Source organism: Sinocyclocheilus anshuiensis, unplaced genomic scaffold (genome assembly GCF_001515605.1).
Source record: "Sinocyclocheilus anshuiensis isolate Anshui unplaced genomic scaffold, SAMN03320099.WGS_v1.1 scaffold429, whole genome shotgun sequence".
NCBI lineage: Eukaryota > Metazoa > Chordata > Actinopteri > Cypriniformes > Cyprinidae > Sinocyclocheilus > Sinocyclocheilus anshuiensis.
Window position 1 is genome coordinate 641,929 of NW_015539859.1, and position 25,829 is coordinate 667,757.

General features: G+C 37.1%; 3 protein-coding genes across 7 annotated transcripts in view; all 3 read right to left on the reverse strand.

Moving 5' to 3' along the window:
• Window positions 1-209: 209 nt before the first annotated feature.
• Window positions 210-11,594, reverse strand: adtrp1 (androgen dependent TFPI regulating protein 1). 2 transcript variants are annotated; one of them, XM_016481272.1, is made up of 6 exons: window positions 11,375-11,594; window positions 11,173-11,289; window positions 7,406-7,507; window positions 7,163-7,278; window positions 6,911-7,071; window positions 210-1,274 (listed from the first exon to the last, which is right to left on the reverse strand). In XM_016481272.1, the coding sequence occupies exons 1-6, from the start codon at window positions 11,543-11,545 to the stop codon at window positions 1,249-1,251; spliced, it is 693 nt and encodes a 230-aa protein (XP_016336758.1). In that variant the 5' UTR covers window positions 11,546-11,594; the 3' UTR covers window positions 210-1,248. The 2 variants fall into 2 exon arrangements, with proteins under 2 accessions (XP_016336758.1, XP_016336759.1); XM_016481273.1 differs by lacking the exon at window positions 11,173-11,289.
• Window positions 11,595-13,060: 1,466 nt separating this feature from the next.
• LOC107684892 (serine/threonine-protein kinase Sgk2-like) lies at window positions 13,061-18,578 on the reverse strand. The gene is made up of 13 exons (XM_016481278.1): window positions 18,445-18,578; window positions 17,854-17,991; window positions 17,710-17,762; window positions 17,489-17,546; window positions 17,210-17,293; window positions 16,665-16,796; window positions 16,141-16,253; window positions 16,028-16,064; window positions 15,858-15,944; window positions 14,926-15,021; window positions 14,675-14,830; window positions 14,495-14,584; window positions 13,061-14,343 (listed from the first exon to the last, which is right to left on the reverse strand). Exons 2-13 carry the CDS (start codon window positions 17,869-17,871, stop codon window positions 14,182-14,184), a joined length of 1,086 nt encoding a protein of 361 aa, XP_016336764.1. The 5' UTR covers window positions 17,872-17,991; window positions 18,445-18,578; the 3' UTR covers window positions 13,061-14,181.
• A 4,960-nt stretch (window positions 18,579-23,538) lies between these two features.
• The window catches only part of l3mbtl1 (L3MBTL histone methyl-lysine binding protein 1), a 20,126-nt gene continuing 17,835 nt past the window's right edge, over window positions 23,539-25,829 (reverse strand). For 3 of the 4 annotated variants that reach the window (XM_016481274.1, XM_016481275.1, XM_016481277.1), the window contains 3 exons: window positions 25,593-25,750; window positions 25,216-25,278; window positions 23,539-24,496 (listed from right to left, as the gene is read on the reverse strand). In XM_016481274.1, the coding sequence (XP_016336760.1) occupies window positions 24,362-24,496; window positions 25,216-25,278; window positions 25,593-25,750 (356 nt within the window). In that variant the 3' untranslated portion in view covers window positions 23,539-24,361. Of the gene's footprint in view, window positions 24,497-24,997; window positions 25,050-25,215; window positions 25,279-25,592; window positions 25,751-25,829 lie in introns of all 4 variants that reach the window. The other variant, XM_016481276.1, reaches the window with a different exon arrangement.

Here is a 25,829-nt window from a genome sequence, read left to right on the forward strand (position 1 = left end):
TTTTCAAAGAGTTGTATCTCAGCCAAATATTGTCCTATACTAACAAACCATACATCAATGGAACGCTCATTTATTCAGCTTTCAGATGATGTATAAATCTCAGTTTCGAAAAATTGACCCTTATGACTGGTTTTGTGGTCCAGGGTCACATTTAGATGACGGCTGTCATTATGACAATACATATCTAAAGACAAAAGACAGTAAGCCACTTTAAATGAATTAAAGAACAGTTCAGAGATTTTATTGTTTATGAATAAAGGACATTAATAATCATTACATAATGGTAATTACGGAAACCCTGATTGGCCCTCTTAAGTGTCACTGATTTTAAATGTCAGTGCATCACATATTTTCCACAAGTGCGATAATCTACCGTATGAGTGCAGGAATCAAACTGGTCTCACCGAGTCACCCTGTAAACCCTAGCAGATTCACCACTCAGTTCACTGACACTCTTGCTACATTTGTTTTACACACACATTAAAATGAAGAGGAAACACTCCATAATGACAATGAAGCGCTCTATTCTGCTCAATACTGTCAACAAGTTGACAATATTATTAAACATTTTCAGATTTCATGAAATAGTCTTATTTCATGAAATCTGTCACTGAAAGGGCTCATGTTAGTGAAAGAATGAATGTGAATTAAACGTGTGTTAGAGCAAGGTCACAGATTACTTGGGTTTACTTGTTTCCAATAAAGTCCATCAGCAAACTCTCGGCAAAGCCGGAAAATCACATTAAGGGCTTCACTGGTGGGATTACCTGAGTTCACGCAGGTGAAGTGTGTCATTCAAGCCCTCAGACACATCTCGTGACACACTCACACAGCTTGAAACCAGCTCAGACTCGTTTTAAAATAACGACTGTGAATCTGAGAAGGGGAAAGTGCTCAGTACTGACGGTCCCTTAATTAATGAACAACAGCATTCTGGGAAATTACAGTGTCTGGAATTTCACAATTCTAAAATAATGGAAATTATTTTTAAAAAATACAGCATTTTACTTTGTAGGTGCAACTGATTTTAGTTAGAATCACAAAAATAGGTCAAAAGAGGAAAAAACAAACAGGATAAAATACCAGCACGATTAGCGTAAACACATACCATGTGTGCAGTATGTATGCTGTAAGCCCCTCTTGTATAAAATACAAGCAATGCTACTAAAGCTGTTGCTTTGTGCCCTGTAAAGTGTGCGGTTTGGCTGGTTTGAGCTCCACACACTTAATGTGGATTCCAGTAGACATCTACTTCTTTTTCTTCTTCTGATTCCCTTATAGAGAAAAATCAGTCAATATGGATCATAATAATAAGATTCAATCTACCACACTCTGAGATTGAAATCTGCGATTTGAAATGGACAGGAAATTAAGTTTACTGAAAATTTAGACAAAAAAAAAAAAAAAAAAAACATGTGTGTTTTTGTTGAGTGTCATATTTGCTACATCAGCTTTTAAAGCTATATAGTATGATACAGGTGAATATGGAGCTCATCCTCAAGGATGAAAGAAAACACCTCATTTTTATTCAGAGGCCCAAACGGAGTACAACGATGCTTCAGTCCAGTAAGTGTTCATCTTGAAATATTACTAACAATCTAAGTTTATAAAAATCAGTAAAGATTTCACAGCAAATAGACAGATGAAGCACTAGCTGAAGCTGGACGTTTGTACAATTACACTAAAAGGCCTTGTTCTTGCTACAGAGGTAAATGTTCAATCAGATGACTGAAGGCATGCAGAAGATTGTGTTTTGATCATTTCGATAATTTAGAGGCCTTCGAAATTTGCGTACATTTATTTATTTTTTTGTTAATTAAACTTACCCACATTAAAGTGTTGATAAAAAGGACTGCATAAAGCTAAGGGTTTATTCTGTGGGCCAGGAAAGTTTAGTAAAAATGAATGTTTGGCAACCAATGTTCCCTCTAAGCTGCACACTTCTTATGTCGCGGCCGCGCATGAAGAAATAATATGCCGCGCGCAGGACAAACACGAAAAAATGAGTTGGGAAAGCCGTTTGATTGAATTCTAGTAAATGTGAAATAATTGCAATGCTCGGGCAAACCGCTATAGAGTTAGAGCCGCTGAATGCAGGTTTACAGGTTTCATAGAAAGAGAATGGTGTGTGCGGCCAAGCGGCAACCTCCCGGGCAAGTCTCAATGTGCCTACTTACTTATACTACGCCCTTAAAGTATGTACTCTTATGGTGAAGAAAAAGTACACACTTTTGGGTGTGTAGTAGAAGAGTAGGCAAGCTTTGGGACATACTATCACGTCATACAACTGCGTCTTTAACGGACGCTCTGTCGCACCAGTTACACGTCACCGTCAATCATCTTCTCACAGTTTATATCCTCCACTTTTCATTTCATTTAACCTCCTACCGTACTGGAGAGAAAACAAGTAGCTCGTTGATCTGCGAGCCGCGGGTCTTTCATGCGGAGAACTCTGCTCATATTTTATGCATAATGATGCATTTAAAAGTTAACGACCAAACGGATGTTTATAAAAGTTTACATTGCTGTTGCAGATGAAATATAACACAGATAACATGAAATAAATATGTTTTACCAGGTTAAATGTTGAATATTAATAACTCAAACCCCTCTACCTAACCACCGGTCGCGCGCATCCGCCATGTTTGTAGTTTTTAACGCGTTTTATTCGTGTTTGTAGTTCTGGACAGAATCCTTCACCAAAGCGCAATGGATTGTGGGCAAATATTAGCCATTAGAGTGTGCTCGGATCCACACTTCACAAATCGACCTGAAATAGTAGACCATCCGGGGACTTTTGGCATACTCTTTTCAACATGCTATGCTTTGGGACACACTTATTCTAATCTCACATACTATTTAGGATGGATAGTATGAACATTGTGACGCAGGGCTCACTCTCTCGATTAGAGGTCTGCATTCCCGCGGGACCCAACCAGATTTCTTGCGACGCGGGATTAAATTCCCGAATAAAACGCGGTAGCGGTCGGTAACTCTGGTGTAATTTGAAAGGGAGCGGGTCGTGTAACAATATCCCGTTCCCGACGTCCTTTCAGAACAACATGTGTGTCCTTTATTCTTATTGACCTGTAGCCTGCACTCAGGACTACCGGTGGTAAATACGGCCCTCAGACAGAACAGGCAGGTTGTCGATGAGTGACAGAGCAGAATAAGAATGGAGCAAAGTGTGGATGCACTGTCCTTGAAGGACGTTCAACTCGGTTTTGTTTATATTTTGCTTAGCCTATAATTTTAAGATGTCGTATTTATTTATTTTTCTCTGCGACACTTTTCCTACTGTGTACAGCAAAATGTTAAACGAATTTAGTATTTTGACAAGAAGAATAAAAATAGCTAGGCTATTTCTGTACAACCTACATTTTTATTTTTTTTCCTCTGTGACACTTTTTCCTATTGTTTTAAATGTTAAACGAATTGTATCCTGACAAGACGAATAAAAATAAGAAATACAATTTTTGTACATTTTTATTTTTTTCTCTGTGACACTTTTTTTCCTACTGTGTTGGCAGCAGTTGCTGTCAATAACTTCTCAAGACTCTTGACAAGACGAATTATATAAATACAATTTTGTGCAGACTACACTTTTATTTGTTAGCCTCTCTCTCTTTCTTTCAGTAGCAGAAACTTAAATGTGAGATTCTGGAAACGAGATCTAAATTTAGCGGGAACGGTCGGGTCGGGTAGAAAATTATTCTAAGCGGACAGCGGTTGAACAAAGAGTGAATATATAGCGGGAGCGGGTGGATGCGGAATATAACATTGCGGGAGCGGGACTAAAAAAAAAACTTCTCGAGTCCAACACGGAAGTGACTTAAACTACAATTCATCAACTGGCCGCTAGAGACTGGCTCCAAAAGTGAGTCCCCATGTTAAAATGCCCAACTTTACAGCAGAAAAAACGTGTTTACAGCCTGGTTCAAAACGTGGTTTTGGTCTATATAGCTAATTTTGCCCTTCATGACAACAGTGAGGGGGGTAAATGTTTTTATAAGTCATCCGTTTAAATTCTATTAAGCCTTAAAGTTCTGAATAATTAAGGGCGTGGCCACTTGAGTGACAGGTGGATTGCCGCTGCTGACACCACCATCGAGCTAGGTTTCAGCAACCAGCTCCACCCGCATCCCGCCTCTTTTCGATTATGCAAGAGTGACGCGCTGCCAAGATGGCCACTTTGGGCTTCAAAAACGCTCTTCAGAAACCTACGGGTGACGTCACGGACACTACGTCCATGCTTTATACAGTCTGTGTGTGCGCCAAATGAGTCGCTGTAGAAATCAAATACTTTAATGGTTGAGGATGAAACAGCTCAACACGAGAGAAACGCAAACGTAATGACGTGAAATAAAACCTCATCGTGTTTGAAAGAAGAGTGGCTTGATTAAGTGCTTGATTAATAGCGGATGATGAGCACAGAATGGTAACAAAGGTTTTTTACAGTCACACACAGGTGCAGTAGTGTGCAAATTCTACCTCTCTAAACTCTACTTAGATAACTATATAAGAATTCACATGTTCACATTCTTTGAAAATATCTAGCGTACAGATCTCAGTTTAAATGCTTCAGTTTGTTTTCTGTTCTATTCTATTATGTTCTGTTCTATTCTATTCTATTATGTTCTGTTCTATTCTATTGTTCTATTCTGTTCTATTATGTTCTGTTCTATTCTGTTCTATTATGTTCTATTCTATTCTGTTCTATTATGTTCCGTTCTATTATGTTCTGTTCTGTTCTATTCTATCAGTTTAAATGCTTCAGTTTGTTTTTATATTATATTATATATTATATTAGAAATTAATAAATAATTGACCTCAAAAAGGGAATTCATGAGCAATAGCTGCTTCATTTTTTTATATTATATTATATTATATTATAATACATAATATGTATTGTACAAATGATTGAACTGTTCTGATTTTTTTTTTTTATATAGAATTTCTTGGTAACAGAACTGTTATAAAAATTCTCAGGTAACCTAAAATGTGCATTATTTACATCAAGGCTCAAATCAAATATAAATAGCACAAGTTAAAAGGTTGCACACTGTTTTGTGTGTGCGCTGTACATCCCTGCTATAAAACATGTTTTTGATCAGATGGCCTAAATGTCTGCCCAATAGAGAAAAGTTTTGCTCAGCAAGAAAAAAAAATTAGAGGGAACATTGCTCATCATGAGGCTGAGCTTCTCTCCTAACAGGTAAAGAGGAGCCATGGAGAGCGACGCGCCTCCGAGGAAAACACACAATCCCACGGGACTCAAGCGAGCCATGATAGGATACACCCAAATCCCTGACGCATGGTGCACCCACAGCACCCTAGTGAGAGACAGACGCATGAACCAGAGAGAACAGAACAGAACAAAACTTTGCTTAGGTCTGTGTGAAGGATGCAAGCAGACGAGATTACCATGACAGATACAGGGCAGCAAATAAAGCCAGACTGAAAATGCCTTTAGTGCGACTGGGATATCTGTGATTCTGAAGGAACATCTGCAGCAGCAGCAGCGGCATGATCACTGTGTGCTGGGGAAAAACAACACAAATCCTGAACTACTGCACATACTGCAGTACATGAGAGCTGGATTAATGCTGCGCAGGTCACAAAGGTCAGCCAATACTGCAGTACCTGCAGTACAAACAATGCACTCACCATTGCATGATTCAGCCAGATGGGAATGATCTCGTCTAACAGTTTTAACAGTTTTGGCTCTCTGTCGTAAGTGTAGAGAGTCCAGAAAGAAATGAACACAAACTGCAGGCAAGAAGATCAGGATCGAAAACATCAATAAATTCAAAGTTCACATTAGTAGTCGACCAATAAATGTTTTGTAGTAACCACTGATGATACCAATATCAAGAGAGCAGGCTGTCCATCGGCCGATATAAATAATACAGAGAATTATTGAAACGGACACTTATTTTACACTATATATATTCACAAAAAAATACAACATAAAAGTAATAATAAAAGACAACATGCATCAGCAACAAACAAACCACTTTTGTTGAACAGGCAAAGTTATCAGTTAATTAATGAGCCTGATATCAATCCATTAATAGCTTATACTTTTATACATTCACATCCACTTATTGAACCTAAAACCCTGATGAAAAAAGAATTAATGCCCATGATATTTATCAGTCAGTCACATACTATAGAACCACTTTCAAAGCTACAAAAACTGTAACCTCAAATAATTCTAAGAATGCATGGGAAATTCTATAAAGCCTAAAAAAGTTGCACAACTATCATAAATGCTCTAATGATGTTTTTAGCCATCTGTTTTAATATTAACAGTATGCATTTAGTCTTTCCAAAAATCATCATTTGGACAGTCATGCTCAAAACATAGCAATATGTTAAATGAATTATTTCACATAATTAAATAAATTAACCAATAATAAAATCTGTAGTTTACTCAAACACATAAACATTTGAAAGAGAACTTAAACTTTTAGCTAATTTTCAGTGAATAATGACTTACGAAATATAACATGAAATATAGCACACAAGTCAGATGATATTTAAACAGATATATTGGAGCTGGACAGCCCCAGTTCTCATTGACTTTAACTGTAATAAAAAGAGCGACCAGGTATTCTTTAGAAACCCATCCTGTGTTCAATATCATAAAGGTTTGAAACAACATGAGAGTGAGAGTGTAAGAGAGACTTGTCAGTTTTAGGTGAATAGGTAAGTCAGGGCTCCAGACTGCCACCAAATAGTTGATTTGAAACGATTAGGGATGTAACGATTCACTCAACTCACGATTCGATTCGATTCACGATTATCATTCTTTTTTTTAACAAAATGAGATTTAAGACAAATTATAAATTAAATGTGTGTTAAAAAAATAGTTCAATCGAATGGCCGGTTTGGTCCACTTTCTCACCTGTGCTGCTCCACATCATGAGGCTGAGCTTCTCTCCTAACAGGTAAAGAGGAGCCATGGAGAGCGACGCGCCTCCGAGGAAAACACACAATCCCACGGGACTCAAGCGAGCCATGATAGGATACACCCAAATCCCTGACGCATGGTGCACCCACAGCACCCTAGTGAGAGACAGACGCATGAACCAGAGAGAACAGAACAGAACAAAACTTTGCTTAGGTCTGTGTGAAGGATGCAAGCAGACGAGATTACCATGACAGATACAGGGCAGCAAATAAAGCCAGACTGAAAATGCCTTTAGTGCGACTGGGATATCTGTGATTCTGAAGGAACATCTGCAGCAGCAGCAGCGGCATGATCACTGTGTGCTGGGGAAAAACAACACAAATCCTGAACTACTGCACATACTGCAGTACATGAGAGCTGGATTAATGCTGCGCAGGTCACAAAGGTCAGCCAATACTGCAGTACACAACTCTAAAACAATGCACTCACCATTGCATGATTCAGCCAGATGGGAATGATCTCGTCTAACAGTTTTGGATACACCAGCTCTCTGTCGTAAGTGTAGAGAGTCCAGAAAGAAATGAACACAAACTGCAGGCAAGAAGATCAGGATCGAAAACATCAATAAATTCAAAGTTCACATTAGTAGTGGACCAATAAATGTTTTGTAGTAACCACTGATGATACCAATATCAAGAGAGCAGGCTGTCCATCGGCCGATATAAATAATACAGAAAATTATTGAAACGGACACTTATTTTACACTATATATATTCACAAAAAAATACAAAATAAAAGTAATAATAAAAGACAACATGCATCAGCAACAAACAAACCACTTTTGTTGAACAGGCAAAGTTATCAGTTAATTAATGAGCCTGATATCAATCCATTAATAGCTTATACTTTTATACATTCACATCCACTTATTGAACCTAAAACCCTGATGAAAAAAGAATTAATGCCCATGATATTTATCAGTCAGTCACATACTATAGAACCACTTTCAAAGCTACAAAAACTGTAACCTCAAATAATTCTAAGAATGCATGGGAAATTCTATAAAGCCTAAAAAAGTTGCACAACTATCATAAATGCTCTAATGATGTTTTTAGCCATCTGTTTTAATATTAACAGTATGCATTTAGTCTTTCCAAAAATCATCATTTGGACAGTCATGCTCAAAACATAGCAATATGTTAAATGAATTATTTCACATAATTAAATAAATTAACCAATAATAAAATCTGTAGTTTACTCAAACACATAAACATTTGAAAGAGAACTTAAACTTTTAGCTAATTTTCAGTGAATAATGACTTACGAAATATAACATGAAATATAGCACACAAGTCAGATGATATTTAAACAGATATATTGGAGCTGGACAGCCCCAGTTCTCATTGACTTTAACTGTAATAAAAAGAGCGACCAGGTATTCTTTAGAAACCCATCCTGTGTTCAATATCATAAAGGTTTGAAACAACATGAGAGTGAGAGTGTAAGAGAGACTTGTCAGTTTTAGGTGAATAGGTAAGTCAGGGCTCCAGACTGCCACCAAATAGTTGATTTGAAACGATTAGGGATGTAACGATTCACTCAACTCACGATTCGATTCGATTCACGATTATCATTCTTTTTTTTAACAAAATGAGATTTAAGACAAATTATAAATTAAATGTGTCCTTTTATTATTGCTTGGACAAAATGCTGCACATTTCTTTGTGAAACTGAAATATAACACTATAATAATATACTAATATAGCACTTGCATATTACTGCTCTTTTGTTGGTTTTGATTGCTTTTATTGTCCTCATTTGTTAGTCGCTTTGGATAAAAGCGTTTGCTAATTAACAATTTAAATATAATGTAAATGTAAATAACAAAACTAAATTTAAATTTTAAAACAAGCCCCAAATCAAATAAATAAGTAACACAAATACAATAAATCTCTTCATATAAACAAACCAAGGCTTTGTCTTGTGCTCTTTCCGTTTAAAATTGCTGCATTTTAATCATGATCCAAACAAAGATGCTGCATACATGCAACATGAGCAGTTTTTAATCTAAATTAGATTGTATAATTTCGAAATTTGAAGCAAAAACAGAATGGTTTGACTTCAGTTTTGTGAAATTATACATAAAAACATCTGCATGAAAGCTGAGCTGAATGAGACGCAGATGCACTCTCTGCCAGCAGGTGGCGCTTAAAGCGTTTCCTTGGTTTCCGCTGTAAACAAAGCAGCGCTGCACTTATGAACTTTAATATGCGTTATTCAGAGGCAAGAGGAAAAGAAGAAATACCATCTACACTTTTCTAAAGACAGTAAGTTCCCCTCAGACATGCATTCATATAAACTCCTACCCCTAATTGAATCGTGATTTGTTTAGCATCTCAACCGATTTGAATCGTCACATATTTGAATCGATTTTCAACCGGCTCGCGGTTCATCGTTACATCCCTAGAAACGATGGATGGGTTTTAAGCTAGAGTAAAGTAAAAGACCGCTTCTTAAACCAGAGAAGGTGATTCATGTGGGGAAAAACATGCAAGCACTGTCACCCACAGCAAGTTTAGTTTTACTTTTCTTTTTGAAAAGCTTGTTATCTTTGCTGTTTACTTCACATTACGCTATGGAGGCTCTCTTTTATTTATTTATTTGATTCCTCAGTGTTTGCTAAATGTTCTGTAATTTATTAGTCGGTATATAATACAGCATGTGGTGTGTGCCATGCCTCATCTTATTCGTTTTTGTTAATAAACGTTTTGTAAGCTAGTTTGTTAATGTATCTTACTGATTTATTGTTGTTGTGCTTTTTGATTAGGAATAACAATGAATCCATCTTTTGTTTTAGTCTTAAAAAGTGAAAGGTGTGTAGATGTAAGCAAAACAGACAGTTATCTTTTCTTGTAAACGTGACAAGAGCACGAATTCGAAAGTGAAAGCATCTGAAGCCCGCGGCTTATAACACAGCAAAAGAGGATCTCCCGTTCACAAAACTCAATCACAAATAATACTGATGAAAAATAACGGGTTGAACGTTAACCACTTTCTTTCCATATAACTATAAACTATGATAAAAGTCCGGGGTTTTTTTTTTCTGGATTTAACCTTTTTAATGGTTTATCAAATTAAATATTATTAATCAAAAAGCATGTCTAATTAATTAAAATCATTGAACTTAAACAATTTAACATCAATTTACTAAATGTTTAATGTACCAAATGTACGTTTAGGGCTCTATGAAATGTTTTATTTTTCCCAACCTTCTGTTTTATTGTTACCAAATTCTGTTTTAGCATGTCTAATTATATGAAAGCATAAAAACAAGTTTCATTTATTCTTACAATAGCCTTATGATTTTTTCCTCAGAAATTCTGTGTTGTGTATTTACATTTTTTAAGGCATAAAACATTCATTTAATCTATATTTTAAGTAATGAAAATTAAACAAATTTTATTTTTTGGAAAATAAAGGTCATTTAATATTAAGAAATACATTAATAATAATAATTAAAACATTAAGAAATATTTTATGATTATTCCTTAAAAATAAGGTTTTAATAATTTTAGTAGTAGTAGCAGCCTGTTACGTACATTCTACTGAACAATAGTAATATATTTCTGCCGCAATGTCTTCAAGTTAAACCGAACCTTTATTTTGACGGGTTGCCGTGAATACCTTTACATTTCTGTGTGTATGTGATATGATAGTTTTACTCAGATGAAACGGTCATTTGCTCATGAAGTGACCCTCAGAGCAGTTCTGGAGATGCTGTTCATGTATTTATGTCATTAGTGAGACGGCATGCCATCGTGTAAATAAGATAAATAACATAAGGCTATTTAGTTTGCTTAATAAAAGAACAAGGTATAGACCTGTTCTATAGGAAAGGTAACTTTAAATGACTTCTGTTGTGATCTGGCGCTATAGAGAAAATATAATTAAATAAAATTAACTTGACCTTCAAGGGGGGCGGGGGGTGCCGTTGGGGGGGCGGGCCGCCCCCTTAATATAATGGCAGGGGAAACACTAAAAAAAAACATTGCGACCAAATCATGTGCTCCTGCGACCAACAGAGTAAGTTAGTAGCAAAAGAGCGAGCAGTGGGAAAGAATGAGTCTGGAGCCCTGCAAGTGTATATTGAGTCGAAGTAAATATTTTAGGGGCTATTGTAAGTTCTGACATTTTCTGCGCTCATACAAGAAAACCCTAATTCGTTATAAAACCTAATTTGTCCTGACGTTACTCACGGTCCCGACGGGAAAGGCCAGCACGGTGAAGTGAAAGTCTCTGGCTGTCGTGACGGACACAGCGCTGTGCACCGCATCCGCCAACACACACAAGCCGAAAAACACCGCCTGCGACACCTGCAACAGAGCCGCACACAGATGACACGCGTGGTCCGACCTGAGCGGTGACACTAGTGCAGGACTCCGTGGGAACAGCTCCTACCAGATTAATAAACGTCAGATATTTCCAGCGTCCTCCGTATGATCGCACACCGGGGTGTCTGTCTGAGGTCTGCAGAGTACAATTACTCCAGATAGTAAACACATACCAGCTCAAAATAAGCAGGTGAACCAGCAGGCTCGTCTTTGGTCCGAGTCTCGTGGCGGCCGCCATGCTTCACCGGCTCTGACGTCACCGGAAAGGACGTTTCTCCAGGAAGAGTTTTCATTTTTTTTTTTTTTTAAACAAAAGCGTTCTTTATATATAAATTTATTTGTTGGATATCTGTAATAATTAAATAAAAATAGTTTCCTGATAATATGTATAATAACTATTTTAATATAGCCTACTCCCCCCCATTTTTTTGTTTATTGTTGTAATTTATACCTTTCCAATTAAAAACTGGCATGTGTTTTTTAGGTTGTTTCTTTCACTTTTGTTCAAAACGTGTCGACGATTCCGAATGAAAATCTTAATTTTAATACACTTTATTTGCATTGGTACAAGAAAGTGTACAACACAAGCGTACCAAATACAAAAAGATTTTCTTCCAAATCCAACATAATTTGTGGTAGAGCAAGGACTCATGGTTTTTATTGCCATTTATTTATTGATGTCTTTATTTATAATGTCACACCTCAAAAATGTGATTGGTGAGTAATGCAGCTTGTCTGTCAGCGAGTCCTAACCACAAGCTCTGAGACTCTAGAAAACTGTACCATGGCCACCGATTCATTTGGTATTGCTGTAAGGTCCTTAACCAGATTCCTAATCATAGGATAGCTTTTCTTGTCATTTGTGAGCTTGATGGTCCCAGTCCTCCTTCATTATATGGAAGTATATAATCTAAAAACAAGTTTCACAGAAGTAGGTATAGGTTTGTAATGACATGTGGGTGAGAAAATTGTGCAGAATTTACATGTTTGGGTGAACTATTACTTTAACAACCATAAAAAATAAATAAAATAAACAACTAAATATTCATAAGTGCTCAGCCAGTTCAGATTGACAGCTTCAGTCTGTCTTTAAACCAAATACAGTTTTTTTTCATTCGTTTTTATTAATCCTATTGTAACACAATTCAAATTAAAATGTAAAGTTTAGTTTTCGTTTTATTGTCTTTTTTATTTCAGTTTTCATTTTCAAAGTCAACCTGTATGCAAATTCTGTGTTAATCAGTGGGCGGGGCTTATTGTTCAAGTGACTAGCGTGTCTGCGGGTGTAAGTATGGAGGCCCATTTCTGCCACAGTTGCGTTTAAAAATATGATTCTGTCATAATAATGAGAAACTTTATCATATAATAATGACTTATGATAAAGTTTCTCATTATAAGATATGTAGGCATTAATATGAGAACGTTTCTCATTATACAGACCTGACTTACAGAATCATATTTTTTACTCAACTTGAACAATAAGCCCCGCCCACTGATTAACACATAATTTGCATACAGGTTGACTTTGAACATGAAAACTGAAATAAAAGACACAATAAAACAAAAGCTAAACTTTACATTTTAATTTGAATTGTATCACTATTATTGCGTGAGCATTAATAAAAAGCTTTCTAAAAACTGTATTTGCATTTTCTTTGCAATCTCGAGGCAAGACTGCCAATACTAAATTGAACAGGCAAAAGTGGCAATGAAAATTAAATGTCAAATCACCAACTGCATTTTATTTTTCAATTCGACAGGGACGATGCATTGTCACAGTGAAAATTAAAATGAAAAATAAATAATTTCATTCATTTTCAATTTTGGCACATATTTTGTGTACAGTTTTCTATAATGAAATTGTTAATCTGGTTTTCATTTTTAATTGAATTTATTTATTTAAAATTGGCAGAAAATACCTTCCATATCTGGTTGTGTGCAGTCTAAATGTCTTGTGAATGGTTCATTATAAAATCATAAAATGGTTATTTTTATTATAGTAATTTAATGGCAGTTACCTTTAATGTTGTAAATGTTACCATTGAAACAGATGGAGATGCTCTGCTTACTCGTGAAGTCAAAATGAAGGAACAGTGTGTGAATATAATGTCTTGCGTGAATTCATTGCTGCTTTGTCATATGGAAAAAAAAAGTGCCACATCAGAGGAAAATGAAGTAAAATCTCAGCACATTTTTCCCCCCACAGTGAATTCTAACATATCACAAACATTAAGGAAACCTTTAGCAAAGATCTCACTAAACCTTAAACAAAAACGTAATTATGAGCAGTATAGCCACAAAACATTTACAGTGTATTCATCAGTGGTGTTACACATTTCTGAAGACTTTCTGAGCATTAATACATGATTTCATAAAGCACGGTCAAATTATCTTCACATTTACGGATCATACATAACATAGATTTGATTGTGACATTTTTAATAACAGAAGAGCATTGCATTACAGAACGTTTTGCACAAAACGTTACAAAGCAAAGGTGTAATTTTCCATGCTTTTCAATAATCAGACGAAGAACATTAGATGAGGATGTCGCCAAGAGTAAGGCACGCAGATCCACAATCCCCAAAAGACGAGCAAGAGCAGAAATCTAGACTTTTACAGATTTTGCAACTACAGCTGCATGCTTTGCCGGTGGTGCAATCAACAAATCCGTCTCCGGCAATGTCCTTTAGTCTTACACAACGAACATGTGTGCGTGCTGATGAAACATGAATGCAAAATGAGCACAACATCGTGAAACCCGTCATTAGACAGCTGAGTTTCCAGCTTCACAGCGTTTGCCCTCATTACAGTACAGTGTTTTTCCAGCGCTCAGTGACCTGACGGTGAGAGAAGCCTTCATCGGTCAGCGCCTCAGAGGAAGCCGTCTTCTCCAGAGATGTATGAGAAGCCGTTGAAGGCGTTGGAGCTGCTGGTGGCGAGGCTGGGGGTGGGATCTGGAGTGCGGCCCACAGAGTTGGGCACCATCTCTCTGGTGAACTCTGGGTCAATGTGCTGAAGGTCTGCTGGGCCTCTCTGGAGAAACATAGCAGAACTCTTATTACACACATCGCCTTCAGTCTAACACTGAAACAGAACTGAACGTGTACATAAAGATGTACAGTTATACTCTTTGTATTGGTATTCTATAAAGACCAAAGGCCAGAGGGAGTTTGTGAGAACCTACCACATTTGGGTTATATGGAGGAGTGATTCGCTTGTGGTAGAGGTCGTCCCAGTTAATGGGGGCAAAGAACACATGATTTTTAATCTCCAACTGCAAAACCAGAACAGTTGACACATTAACAGTGACGCTTGGCCTGATAAACAGTTTCACAATGACAAAGACCTCCAGAGGGTCACTCACAAAATCAGCAATGGCTCCTATCCGGCGACGCTGGTCTTTCTGCAGGAGTCCGTACAGCAGGTGACTCGAGGCCTCCGACTTCCCCGGCGCCAGCTGCAGAGGTTTATGCAGGATCGCGTCGTACATCTCAGACACGTCCCGGCTATAGAACGGAGGCTGTGTGCCACAGTCATCCCAAATGAAGTGTGATTATAATCCATTGCGTTTGGGCCAAGAAGATTAAAATATATCCAGTGAATATGTGAACTTACTAAGCTGTAAAGCATCTCATAGAGCACAGCTCCGAGACACCACCAGTCCACAGTGCGGTCATACGGCTCTTTCCGTAGGATCTCAGGAGCCAGATACTAAGAGTGAGAGAAAATCACTTTGTCAACCTGGAAAATGCAATACACTCGCATTAAGCAGTATGTACAATATGTGACCCTGGAGCACAAAAGCAGTCTTAAGTCGCTGGGGGATATTTGTAGCAATAGCCAACAATACATTGTATGGGTCAAAATTATACATTTTTCTTTTATGCCAATATATATATATATATATATATATATACTGCAAAAACGGAAGTTCAAAGACAAAATTCTAAAGATGCGCACCTGTCGCATAAGGTCTATAGGGTAATAAAGACTATAACTGCATTATTGCACAGCTCTATATATAAAGTTTGATATACATTATATCCTTTTTTATCTGCAAACATACATTATACTAATGTAAAGTGATATATACTATATATTAAATTTCAACTGTCATTTTGTTATTATTTTTGTTGCAAAATGTAACTACATTATTGCCCATCTTTTTATATAAAGTTGGATGTATACTGTAAGCAACTTTATTCGCATACATTTTCCTGTAGTTCAAACAGTAGAGCATTGCGCAAGAATGCCAAGCTCTTGGTGTTTAAAGAGATAGCAAAAACTGATCAATGTGAACCGTGAATGCAGTGTAAGTCACTTTGAATCAAAGATTCTGCCAAATGCATGAATGTTCTGAACTGCTGGATTGCTTATATTGTCTCAAAATGCAAACTATATTATCATCCAGCTTTGATCTGCTAAATGCATCTATAAGGGATGAAGATATAAGAATATTATAAACATTAACATTATGATTTCTGTAACGCTGCTTTGAAACGATGTGTATTGTAAAAAGTAAATCTGACTCGACTCAAGATTCGTACCTCTGGAGTGCCACAGAAGGTTGAGGTGGTTCCTTCTGGTTCTATGCCTTCTTTACACAAGCCAAAATCTGTTAACACCACATGACCCTGACAGAGATCAGAAACCAAATTATATGCACTCTCTAATCTAATGCATTCATTAGCACACACGTCCTGAACGGCTGTTTTACCTGGTGGTCTAATAGAATGTTTTCTGGCTTGAGATCTCTAGATGGGAGCATAAAGACATGCAGGTGAGTTCAGGCCAGCTGAGATATGAAGGGAAAGCGCTGCAGTTACTGACCTGTACACTATATTGAGAGAGTGAAGGTATCCGATGGCACTGGCCACCTCCGCCGTGTAGAAGCGAGCCCGTGCCTCTGAGAAACACCGCTCTCTCTGCAGGTGATAAAACAACTGCAGGGGGAAAGAAAGGTCCACTTAGACCTGCTTTTAACACATTCGATTTGATTATGCTGCTTGTTTCCACCAGTTTAAGAGTAAAAAAAGAGTTCATGGTCTTATATAAGTCTTATAAACAGTGTTGGGGAGTAACTAGTTACATGTAACAGAGTTACGTAATTTAGTTTCAAAATAAATGTAATTGTAATCCATTACAGTTACTGAGAAATAATGTGTAATTAAATTACAGTTACTAATGAAAATGTTAATGATTACAAAGGGGATTACATCTAAACACTCTCTCTCTCTCTCTCTCTCTCTCTCTCTCTCTCTCTCTCTCTCTCTCTCTCACACACACACACACAAACTCTCTCACACACACACACACACACACTCACACACACACGTGATGATTTCTTCCCATACCTCTCCACCGTTGACGTAATCCAGGACAAAATACAGCTTCTCCGGGGTCTGAAAGGAGTAGTGCAGCCCGACCAGAAAAGGGTGTTTCAGACTCTTGAGCAGCACGTTCCTCTCTGCCATTATATTCTTTTGCTGTTGCACACAAACGCAGCATTGACGGAGGTGAACAAGAGAATACAGATATGAGCTGACACCATCCAGGACAGAGCACGAGACAAGCGACAATGCTGCAGTTTCAAGAGGAGCTTTTCAATGATAATGCAACTTTACAATGCTTGTGTATTAGGCTACATACTGGGATCAAACTATTAGCTACTAAATATTAGTTACTGCTACAACTACTGTAGTCCTTTGGCCAGCAAGCAGTGTAACAGATTGCCATGGTACAAAGGACAGAGTAAAAATCAGATTAGATTAGATTCTATCATTATCAGAGCAATGAGGCTTTTGATCTTTCATGTGCAACACTATAGTCTCTCCAGGGCCGGTTATATGGAAAACCCAAACTGGTTGCATGTAAAAAATAAAATTAAATATACACCAACCTCTTTTTTCTTCAATATAACCTTCTTTTGCAAAACTTTCACTGCATAGAATTTTCCATCTGCTTTCAGTTTTGCTAGAAGCACCTGCAATTGACATGATAGCTCACATAGCATTTCTGTGCTTTCTCTTATGCCTTTAAAACAATCCCAAAGGAAAAACACAACACAAAACATTTCTTTCATCAAGGTAACCTTCGCAGACTTCCTTCTGAAGCGTTAATGATTGGTGAAGTCATACGGGACACAGTTAATCAGATAGTGGCATCAGACGCGCCTCACCTTTCCAAATGTTCCTTTACCAATCACAGCCAGAAAGTCAAAGTCAGTAGGTTTGGCACTGAAGCACACAAGACAATACAAATGAACAGTCTAGCACAAATTACTACAATATATAATCACCACTGCACCACAATCACTATCTATGAGCATACATCCATCGTGCACATATGAAAGGTTTACAGGATTCTTCTGACAAATGGCTAATAAAAGTGTGATCTTACTGAGGATTGACAGACACACCCAGATTGACCTCGTCTGATGGAGACGATAAGGACTGAAGAGGACAGTGAAATATGTTAAACATATCAATCCAAACAAAGCCTGGCGAATCTACAACCTCAAGAGTGAAGAATAAAAGTTCTTACTGGATTATAATGAGCCATCTTGTTGTTCGTGCTGTGTTTGACAGCAGTCCGTGTCCCGAGTGTCAGTCAGATCTGTGAAGATCTGAAGTGTCCAGCAGCGCTGAGCTCTTATGCTGCTCTGCCGCTCACTAACTGGATCTTCAGGTTTTTGTGACACAACAGACCCATGAAGGACGTTTGGTAACTCAGCATGAACAAGTTTACACGGTAAACAGAGCTTTGCAATTCTCCTGCAAATTAGGACTATGAATAAACACTATGTTCCTAAAGGTTACGTCTACTACTTAGTGTGTACAGGGTCGACCAAATGTGTTGTTTGTTTGATAGACACAGTGGAGGAAAACAAAAAGATCACACTGTCCTGATGATCATAATCATTAAGTGATTCATGCTTTTAGTCATCTTACTCAACACCGTCTGTTTACTGGACGAGTTAAATATGACCCTAAATAAATAACAAGCCGTTTGCATACTATATTTTCCAATAAAACAAACAAAAATAAATAAAAACAAAACAAACACAATGTCATAGACAAAACATGTTTTTGAAATAAGTTGTTAAAAATGAAAAGGTTCTGAAAAACAACTCACCCGTCTGTTTGGAGTCGGGTTAAATATAGAGTTGATGAAGTTTTGCTGATAAACTGTTGTTGAAGTGCATCATTTTCTGCCTGTGTCTCAGAAACATTTGGTTATGCAGCTGCTTTGGCCCGGGTGAATGATCAACCCATGTGTGCATGAGAGATATGAGAGCCTGCGTGTGTGTGTGAGCCAGAGAGACGCACTGTGTGTGTGTGTGTGTGTGTGTGTGTGTGTGTACAGGTATATGTGTGTGTGTGTGTGTGTGCGTGTGTGTGTCTGTGTACAAATACTTCACTATGCTTTGGAGACAAATGTGTCCCCAGAAATGAGTTTAATCTGACAAAACTTCCATTTGGGGACATTTTCCTTTGTAAAAATGATACATAAATAAAGCAAGTCTAAATAATCTTTTGTTTTTATTTTGAAAATGCAGAACTGGGTGTGGATTTGGGTCAGTATTTATTAGCTGCATATAAAAGCTACAGAAGTCTGTTGAGTGCCCTTATTTAGATAAAGTGTTTGTACATGATAACCGACTTTTGAGGACATTTTGTGTCCTTGCAAGTTAAGCATGCTCATAAATTGGCCAAATGATAATTATATTTAAACCTTTGCTATTTAAAACGTCACTATTTCCAGATGTCTGATTCCACCACACTAGCCATCCATCCACCCAGGGTCTTTACCTGCCTGCGTCCTGAGATTTTGTGACTCTAGAGAGCACAAGCGGTTTGTTGGAGGATGGATGGATTCGATCTCCCCGCGTACTACAGCACATGTGCACTTGCACACTCTTCAAAAGAAGCTTCTTTTTTTTTTTTACACTAAAAAATTTAGACTGGAATCTGTACATATATGAAATCAAATATATACATTGTACTGCATATTAGCTTGCTTATTTTGCTCAAGAACATGATCTATTTAAGTCCACGTCATGCAGACATGAAACTCTAGATGGCACAGGCTGTTAGGTTCTTGGGCTACATGTCATGCAGTCTGCAAGCAATCGCATCATTTACTAGGTGACACTGTCAAAACCGCACTTGACACACTAAAATATATACAGAGAGAGATGGAGCGAAAGATGTATAATATACTGCATGTTAGCTTGTTTATTTTTCCATGAACATTATCCATATAGTGCATTTGTCATACTAACTAGAAACTATACTAAATACTAGGGGTGTGACGAGACAGTTATGCCACGAGACGAGACACGAGACTGGGTTCACGAGAACGAGACGAGACGAGATTTTTAGACGTTTTTAAAGAAATCCTCAATGATGAAATATATTGGGAAAATAGTATTTTATTCAACTGAAAAACACAAAACGCAAAAAATGTAGGTGCATTTTGAAATCAACTTGTAGCCTACTTTGTGAAATTAAACTTCTATTTTAATGAATTATATGCAGCAATAAACAACATGTAAACTAGAGCTGCATGATTCTGGATAAATTGAGAATCATGTTTTTTATATATATAAATTGGAGATCACGATTCTCTCACGATTCTGAAGAAAAAAAGATTAGAAAACTAAACAAAATAACATAATTTACTAGTGGTTCTGACAAAATGTTCATTGCTTAAGTCTTTTTAAAAATACATATTCATTTTAACAAAATTATAATAAATAAATAAAAATCAATGAAGGAGTCAGTAGCTGCGTTTCCATCCACCTATTTTTATGGAATATCGCATAAAAAACGCCAAGATGCGCATAAATTCTAAAAATGCGCATAAAAAACTTGAGTAGGATAAACTTTTTATCCGATAAGAGAAAATGCACATAAACTACGATGGAAACACATTTACCGAATAAATTCCTCCAAGCGCATTGAAAAAGTCACGTGACTGTGCGCTATGAGACGGGATAACTTGACTAGCAGCGGGCCGATCTCGTTCACAGCATCTATATGTTGTTTTGGTCGTTCTGAAATGCCTGAGCAAAGTCTGTCATCACAGTATTTCTGTATAATTACTGTCTTACATGACTGCGTTCCCAAACAGCAGCATCCACCTCCGAAAGCATTGACAGCATTTATTGTGTTATGTCTGCTCGCTCCGAGGTGCAAGTAATTTATATCATATATGAACATTATTATATTCAGTGGCTTTTCCTATATTCTTAGTGATATTTAGTGCCACAGTTTAACAGGAAGTGACGATTTTGTTCTCTTTGACTCGTTGGATGGAAACGCTTTATTCGCATATGTTTTATGCGATATTCAGGTTTTGCGCATAAGTTTAATTCAAATCTTTGGATGGAAACATAGCTAGTGTCTCAATTCATAAAGACCTGTTCACAATTGGAATCTCCTGAAATAATGATTCAATGACAAATATTTTTTTTAAATGGGCAGTTGTCGCCACCTCCTGGCGGAAGAGGATAAGCGTTACAATGCATACAAGTGTTAAGATAAGTTCGTTTTGATCGCTGCTGTAGAGAATAAGTGTTTATACCCAAACTATAAACTTTTATCCCAGTACTTTAAATGTTATTTAATGTCTGTAACACAGAAATAATGATGTGTGATTGAAAAGACTGTTTGTGTTGCTCTTTCTGGATCAGCAGCAGCATAAACTAGATAAAAAAGTTTGTCAAGACAAACTTTAGGTTGGCTTGAGAAAGCCTAGCATGAAAGATTAAAGTAGCTGCAAAAGCCTGAAGTTTGAAAATGTAGATATATTAGATAGATGTTGATAACATGTTTCTAGCATGATTAGCATGTTTCTAGCATGATTAGCCTGTTACTAGCATGTTGCTGTCATGATTAGCAAGTAACTAGCATGTTGTTAACATTATTAGCAAGTGACTGGCATGTTATTAGCATGATTAACAAGTGACTAGCATGTTGTTAGCATGATTAGCAAATGTGACTAGCCTGTTTTTAGCATGATAAGCATGTTACTAGCATGTTGCTAGCATGATTAGCAAGTGACTAGCATGTCGCTCGCATGATTAGCAAGTTACTAGCATGTCGCTCACACGTTTCTAGCATGATTAGCATGTTGCTAGCATGATTAGCAAAGTGACTAGCATGTCGCTATGATTAGCAAGTTACTAGCATGTCGCTAGCATGTTTCTAGCATGATTAGTATGTTACTATCATGTTGCTAGCATGATTAGCATGTTGTTAACATGATTAGCATGTTACTAGCATGTTTGCTAGCATGATTAGCTAGTGACTAGCATGTTTCTAGCATGATTAACGAGTTACTAGCATGACACTAGCATGTTTCTAGCATGATTAGCAAGTAACTAGCATGTTGTTAGCATTATTAGCATTTAGCTAGCATGTTGCTAGCATGATTAACAAGTGACTAGCATTTTGCTAGCATGATTAGCAAGTAACTAGCATGTTGCTAGCATGATTAGCAAGTTACTAGCCTGTCGCTAGCATATTTCTAACATGATTAGTATGTTGTTAGCATGATTAGCATGCTACTAGCATGTTGTTAGTATGTTTCTAGCAAGACTAGCATGTCGCTAGGATAGACAGATAGATAGATAGATAGATAGATAGATAGATAGATAGATAGATATAGTCATACGATAGATAGATAGACAGATAGAAATCGTCAGATGATAGATAGATAGATAGATAGATAGATTAGAAATATTAGATAGTTGAGTTTGAATGAGTTTGAATGGATTAGAAATAGTACATAGAAGGGAAGCTTGACTGAATATAATGGGCTTCAGTGTGTTTAGATTTGAATTTTGACAGTTGGAGTTTGAATAGTCTTGGCTCATCTGAACATTCCGTCAATGTAAATCTATGGGATTTTTATGATTTTTAATCTTCATTTTTATGAAAACCATAAGTCGGATCAGTCTGAAAAGATAAAGCAACCCGAGTCAGATGGCGGTTCTAGCTTGAAAGCTCTAGGAGGAGTAGCGTTTAGAAATGTTAGTCTCATAAGAATAATAAGAAGAAGAAGCTTAAATAGCAGATCAGTAGGTACGCTCCACTGACGCTCGCGATGTGAAACAGTCGTAATAGACATAGCTGAATCATTGTCATTCAGGAATAAGATTGCGTGGGTGTTTGAGTCGAGATCGCGATCTTTAAACGATTAATCGTGCAGCTCTAATGAAAACACTGCAGTCCGATCTCGTTTCTTAAAGTGGGGTAAATGAAAGAACTGCAGGGGGTTTATTATGAGTTGATGAAAATCTCTTAACTAAACCATACAAATTTTTAATTAAAATTAATAAACAAAATTTTAACATTTGAAATATTTTATATTTATTTGCATGTCAATGTGACCGTTAAACGACATCAGGGAACTGTGAACAAGCAAATGTGTTGTTAAATGGTTGAAATATTAACTTTAAATCTCTGGGACTTTGTGTAAATATTTTAGGTCAAAAGGGGTTTGACTGACAAAATAGTTTATGAATCCCTGCATCTCACCAACAAACATTAATAATCATGAAAACAGCAATGGCATGGTCAAAGTCTTCCAGGCTTTGAATGTTTTTGTCAATTGTACATTGCAGTGTTTAGTAACTTAACGTAACATAATTAATCATCTCATACCTGGTATAATTGACTGAGAGGTGCTTTTGTCCCCAAATTCAGAAGCAGGGATCACAAATTACTTTACATGACATTTACATAGCCATTCTATATTGTACAAAATCAAAGCTAAACATTATGAGACACAGTAGATTTTTTTAGAAAGGAAAATGTATAAAAGAAAAAATAAGAATTGGGGAGAATCAATAAATTATGAATAATGCACTGCCATTGAGTGAATAATTTGTAATAATGTAATCCATAAAAAAGTAACTGTAATCTGATTATAAAATAAATTAATCGAATTACAAGTAAATTGTTGTAATCTGATGAGCACTGTATACTAACAAGAAACTGACCGAGAGCTGTAGCTCCAACCACACAACTTTGTGAAGCTGTTTGCCAATCGTTCATTAGATCTAGCTTTCAGGAAACACAGAATTGATGGAAACAATGTGACTTGCGAATGCGATCATAGTTTGCTAAAGATGCTTTTGGGAAACACACCTAAAGTGTTGTTGCCAGGGCATTGTTATGCTGTTGCTATCTTAGTATTTATTTATTCGTTTTTATGCCAGATGAAAATTGTGAATCTAGTTGCTTAGAAATCCTCATCAAGCTCTCTCTTTACACAAGTTTACATATTCAGGGATTTGTCAAACTCCACTAAACACAAGCAGAAGCCAGACTACAGTACTTAAACATTTATTCATGTTGATGAACTGAACGACACAGTTACTCAACTGTACATTATTACAATTTTCCCATCAGAGAGAGAAACATAGATCACCTAAAAACCTGACCTCGCTTAACTTACTACTATTTACCCCTCTGGGTTTCCATTCATACAACTGAAAAATAATTACACTGATATGACGATCCAAACTATCTCGTAAAATAGCTCATTTAAAACTATAATCTCATTCAACACCACAATGTCAGCACTTTGTTTGAGGGCAGATATTGTTAATGGTCCCCAAGCAATCGTCAGAGTTGGCTCAGAAAGCGGACTGTCTAAAGGACAGAGGCTCTTCATGTAAAGTGCATAAAATCATCAGGGATTGAATAAAGGGCACAGTAGCTAGCACCAATCGACTGAAATCTGCCCTGATATTTCTGCGCACCGATTTCACCACTACATGCTGAGGACTCATGTAGATTTCAGTTAGCCCTCCAGATACAAAAAACGTGCTTTCAGATCAAGTTGTTCTTTATCAGAACGTGCCGTTTCGCTTTTGAAATAAAGCAAGCTCGGTCGAAGCTCAGCTGGGCTGCTCTGTCATTGATATTTCCTGGACCTCTCTCTCTCTCTGGTGGGTTCAGACGGTCAACACCAAACATGGGATCGATGGCAGATTCTGAATGGACGGTGCGGCACGAGGAGTCTGAGGATGAGCTGCTCACTTCAGGCCTTCATCTGTGCTTTTGAACATTAAGATGGCGTTGTGAATCTTCAGCGCTGGTCCTAACTTTATATTCATGATCTTCACAATATCATTTTGAGTCAGAAGGAGGAACGCCTCTCCATCAATCATCTGCAGAGAAAAGCCATGCTGTATCGATGAGCTACACAAGATGTGACAAGCCTTCGCTGCTCTAACTTCACGCCACTCACCACTCTAACACCACTCAATGATATGCTGCTGTACTATCTCTCTTGAGACTGAGATTTCATTCACAAATTTAAGTTCATAATATATACTTGGCTTTTTGTTTCTGCAAATGCCTGAAATATCATATACAGTGGGTATAATCAGATTTTGTTGCTTTGCAGCCTGAAATGAAGACGGACACAGTTTTTGTTTTATCCAGCTGTATTTACTCAGTGCAACTTATAACATCCAAGTGAAAGATATAACACCATCTTTTAAAGGGGCCTGATTCTTTTCGATACCCACTGTATAAAGTTATTTAAAGAAAATGTTAGTGGTGTGTACCCATGCAAAACACACCACCACTCTACTGGAGCTTTTATTTATTTATTTTTTTTTTTAAGTGAGAACCAAGCATAATCAAGAGTATATATATATAAGCACCTGATCCTGCAGCTTTCTGTTGAGACGCCTGCATTTCATCCCCAGACATTTACTGCACAAAGTTAAATGTGATTGCGCCTTCATATACAGAACTCAAACTATTAGTTAAAGCTTAATTATGACTAACTATTAAATCCCTATTTTACACATTAATACTAATGATGCTTTCTTCAACAAGTACCATTGTTATGTGAAATTTAATGAAGCTAATTACTCACTTCATCTTTGAAAATTCGGGCCTGCTCCTCGCAACCAATAAGATTATTGACAAATCCAAAGACCTGCAGATAAAGCAGAGATATACATTAGCATCATACTGACTGCTGTTTGTTTGCTGTGTCTTTAGATCATTTTATAACCCAGACGTTCAGAACTGTGCAGCTGTATTGCATTATTCTATTCATTTTTCTTTTTTTTTTTTAATTTAAAATAAAAGTGTTAGAAACATGTAAGTGATTAAGTTATATATAATACTATAGTACATGTGCAAATAATGGCCTGTGTGTGTGTTATCCTATGTGAGTGGATGTTGTCTTTTACTCTAAAATTCATTGATTTATTTGTTTTACACAAAGGAATTGCATGAAGTGATTACCTCCTCTATAGTCCAGGTAGATACTTGACCTGCATGAATTCCTGCGACGCCAGGCAGTAACTTACAGTGCTGCTCCCAGCAGAGAGACAGAGTCCGGTCCGAGTTTGCTGTAAACGCTGTCATGAAGAGAGATGAGTACATTCCCTCCGACATCATGTCTGAAACACATGCAAACACACACACACACACACACACACACACACACACACACACACACACACACACCCACACACACAC

Excerpts from the sequence above, each read along its gene's own strand:
- adtrp1 (XM_016481272.1), bottom strand. The coding sequence starts at position 11,545 with ATGGCGGCCGCCACGAGACTCGGACCAAAGACGAGCCTGCTGGTTCAC. Across the intron at positions 7,279-7,405 it reads TCTGGCTGAATCATGCAATG|CACACAGTGATCATGCCGCT; the intron begins GTGAGTGCATTG and ends GTTTTTCCCCAG. Across the intron at positions 7,072-7,162 it reads GCTGCCCTGTATCTGTCATG|GGTGCTGTGGGTGCACCATG; the intron begins GTAATCTCGTCT and ends GTCTCTCACTAG.
- LOC107684892 (XM_016481278.1), bottom strand. Across the intron at positions 14,831-14,925 it reads ATGAGATGCTTTACAGCTTA|CCTCCGTTCTATAGCCGGGA; the intron begins GTAAGTTCACAT and ends TGTGGCACACAG. Across the intron at positions 14,585-14,674 it reads TAGGAGCCATTGCTGATTTT|TTGGAGATTAAAAATCATGT; the intron begins GTGAGTGACCCT and ends CTGGTTTTGCAG.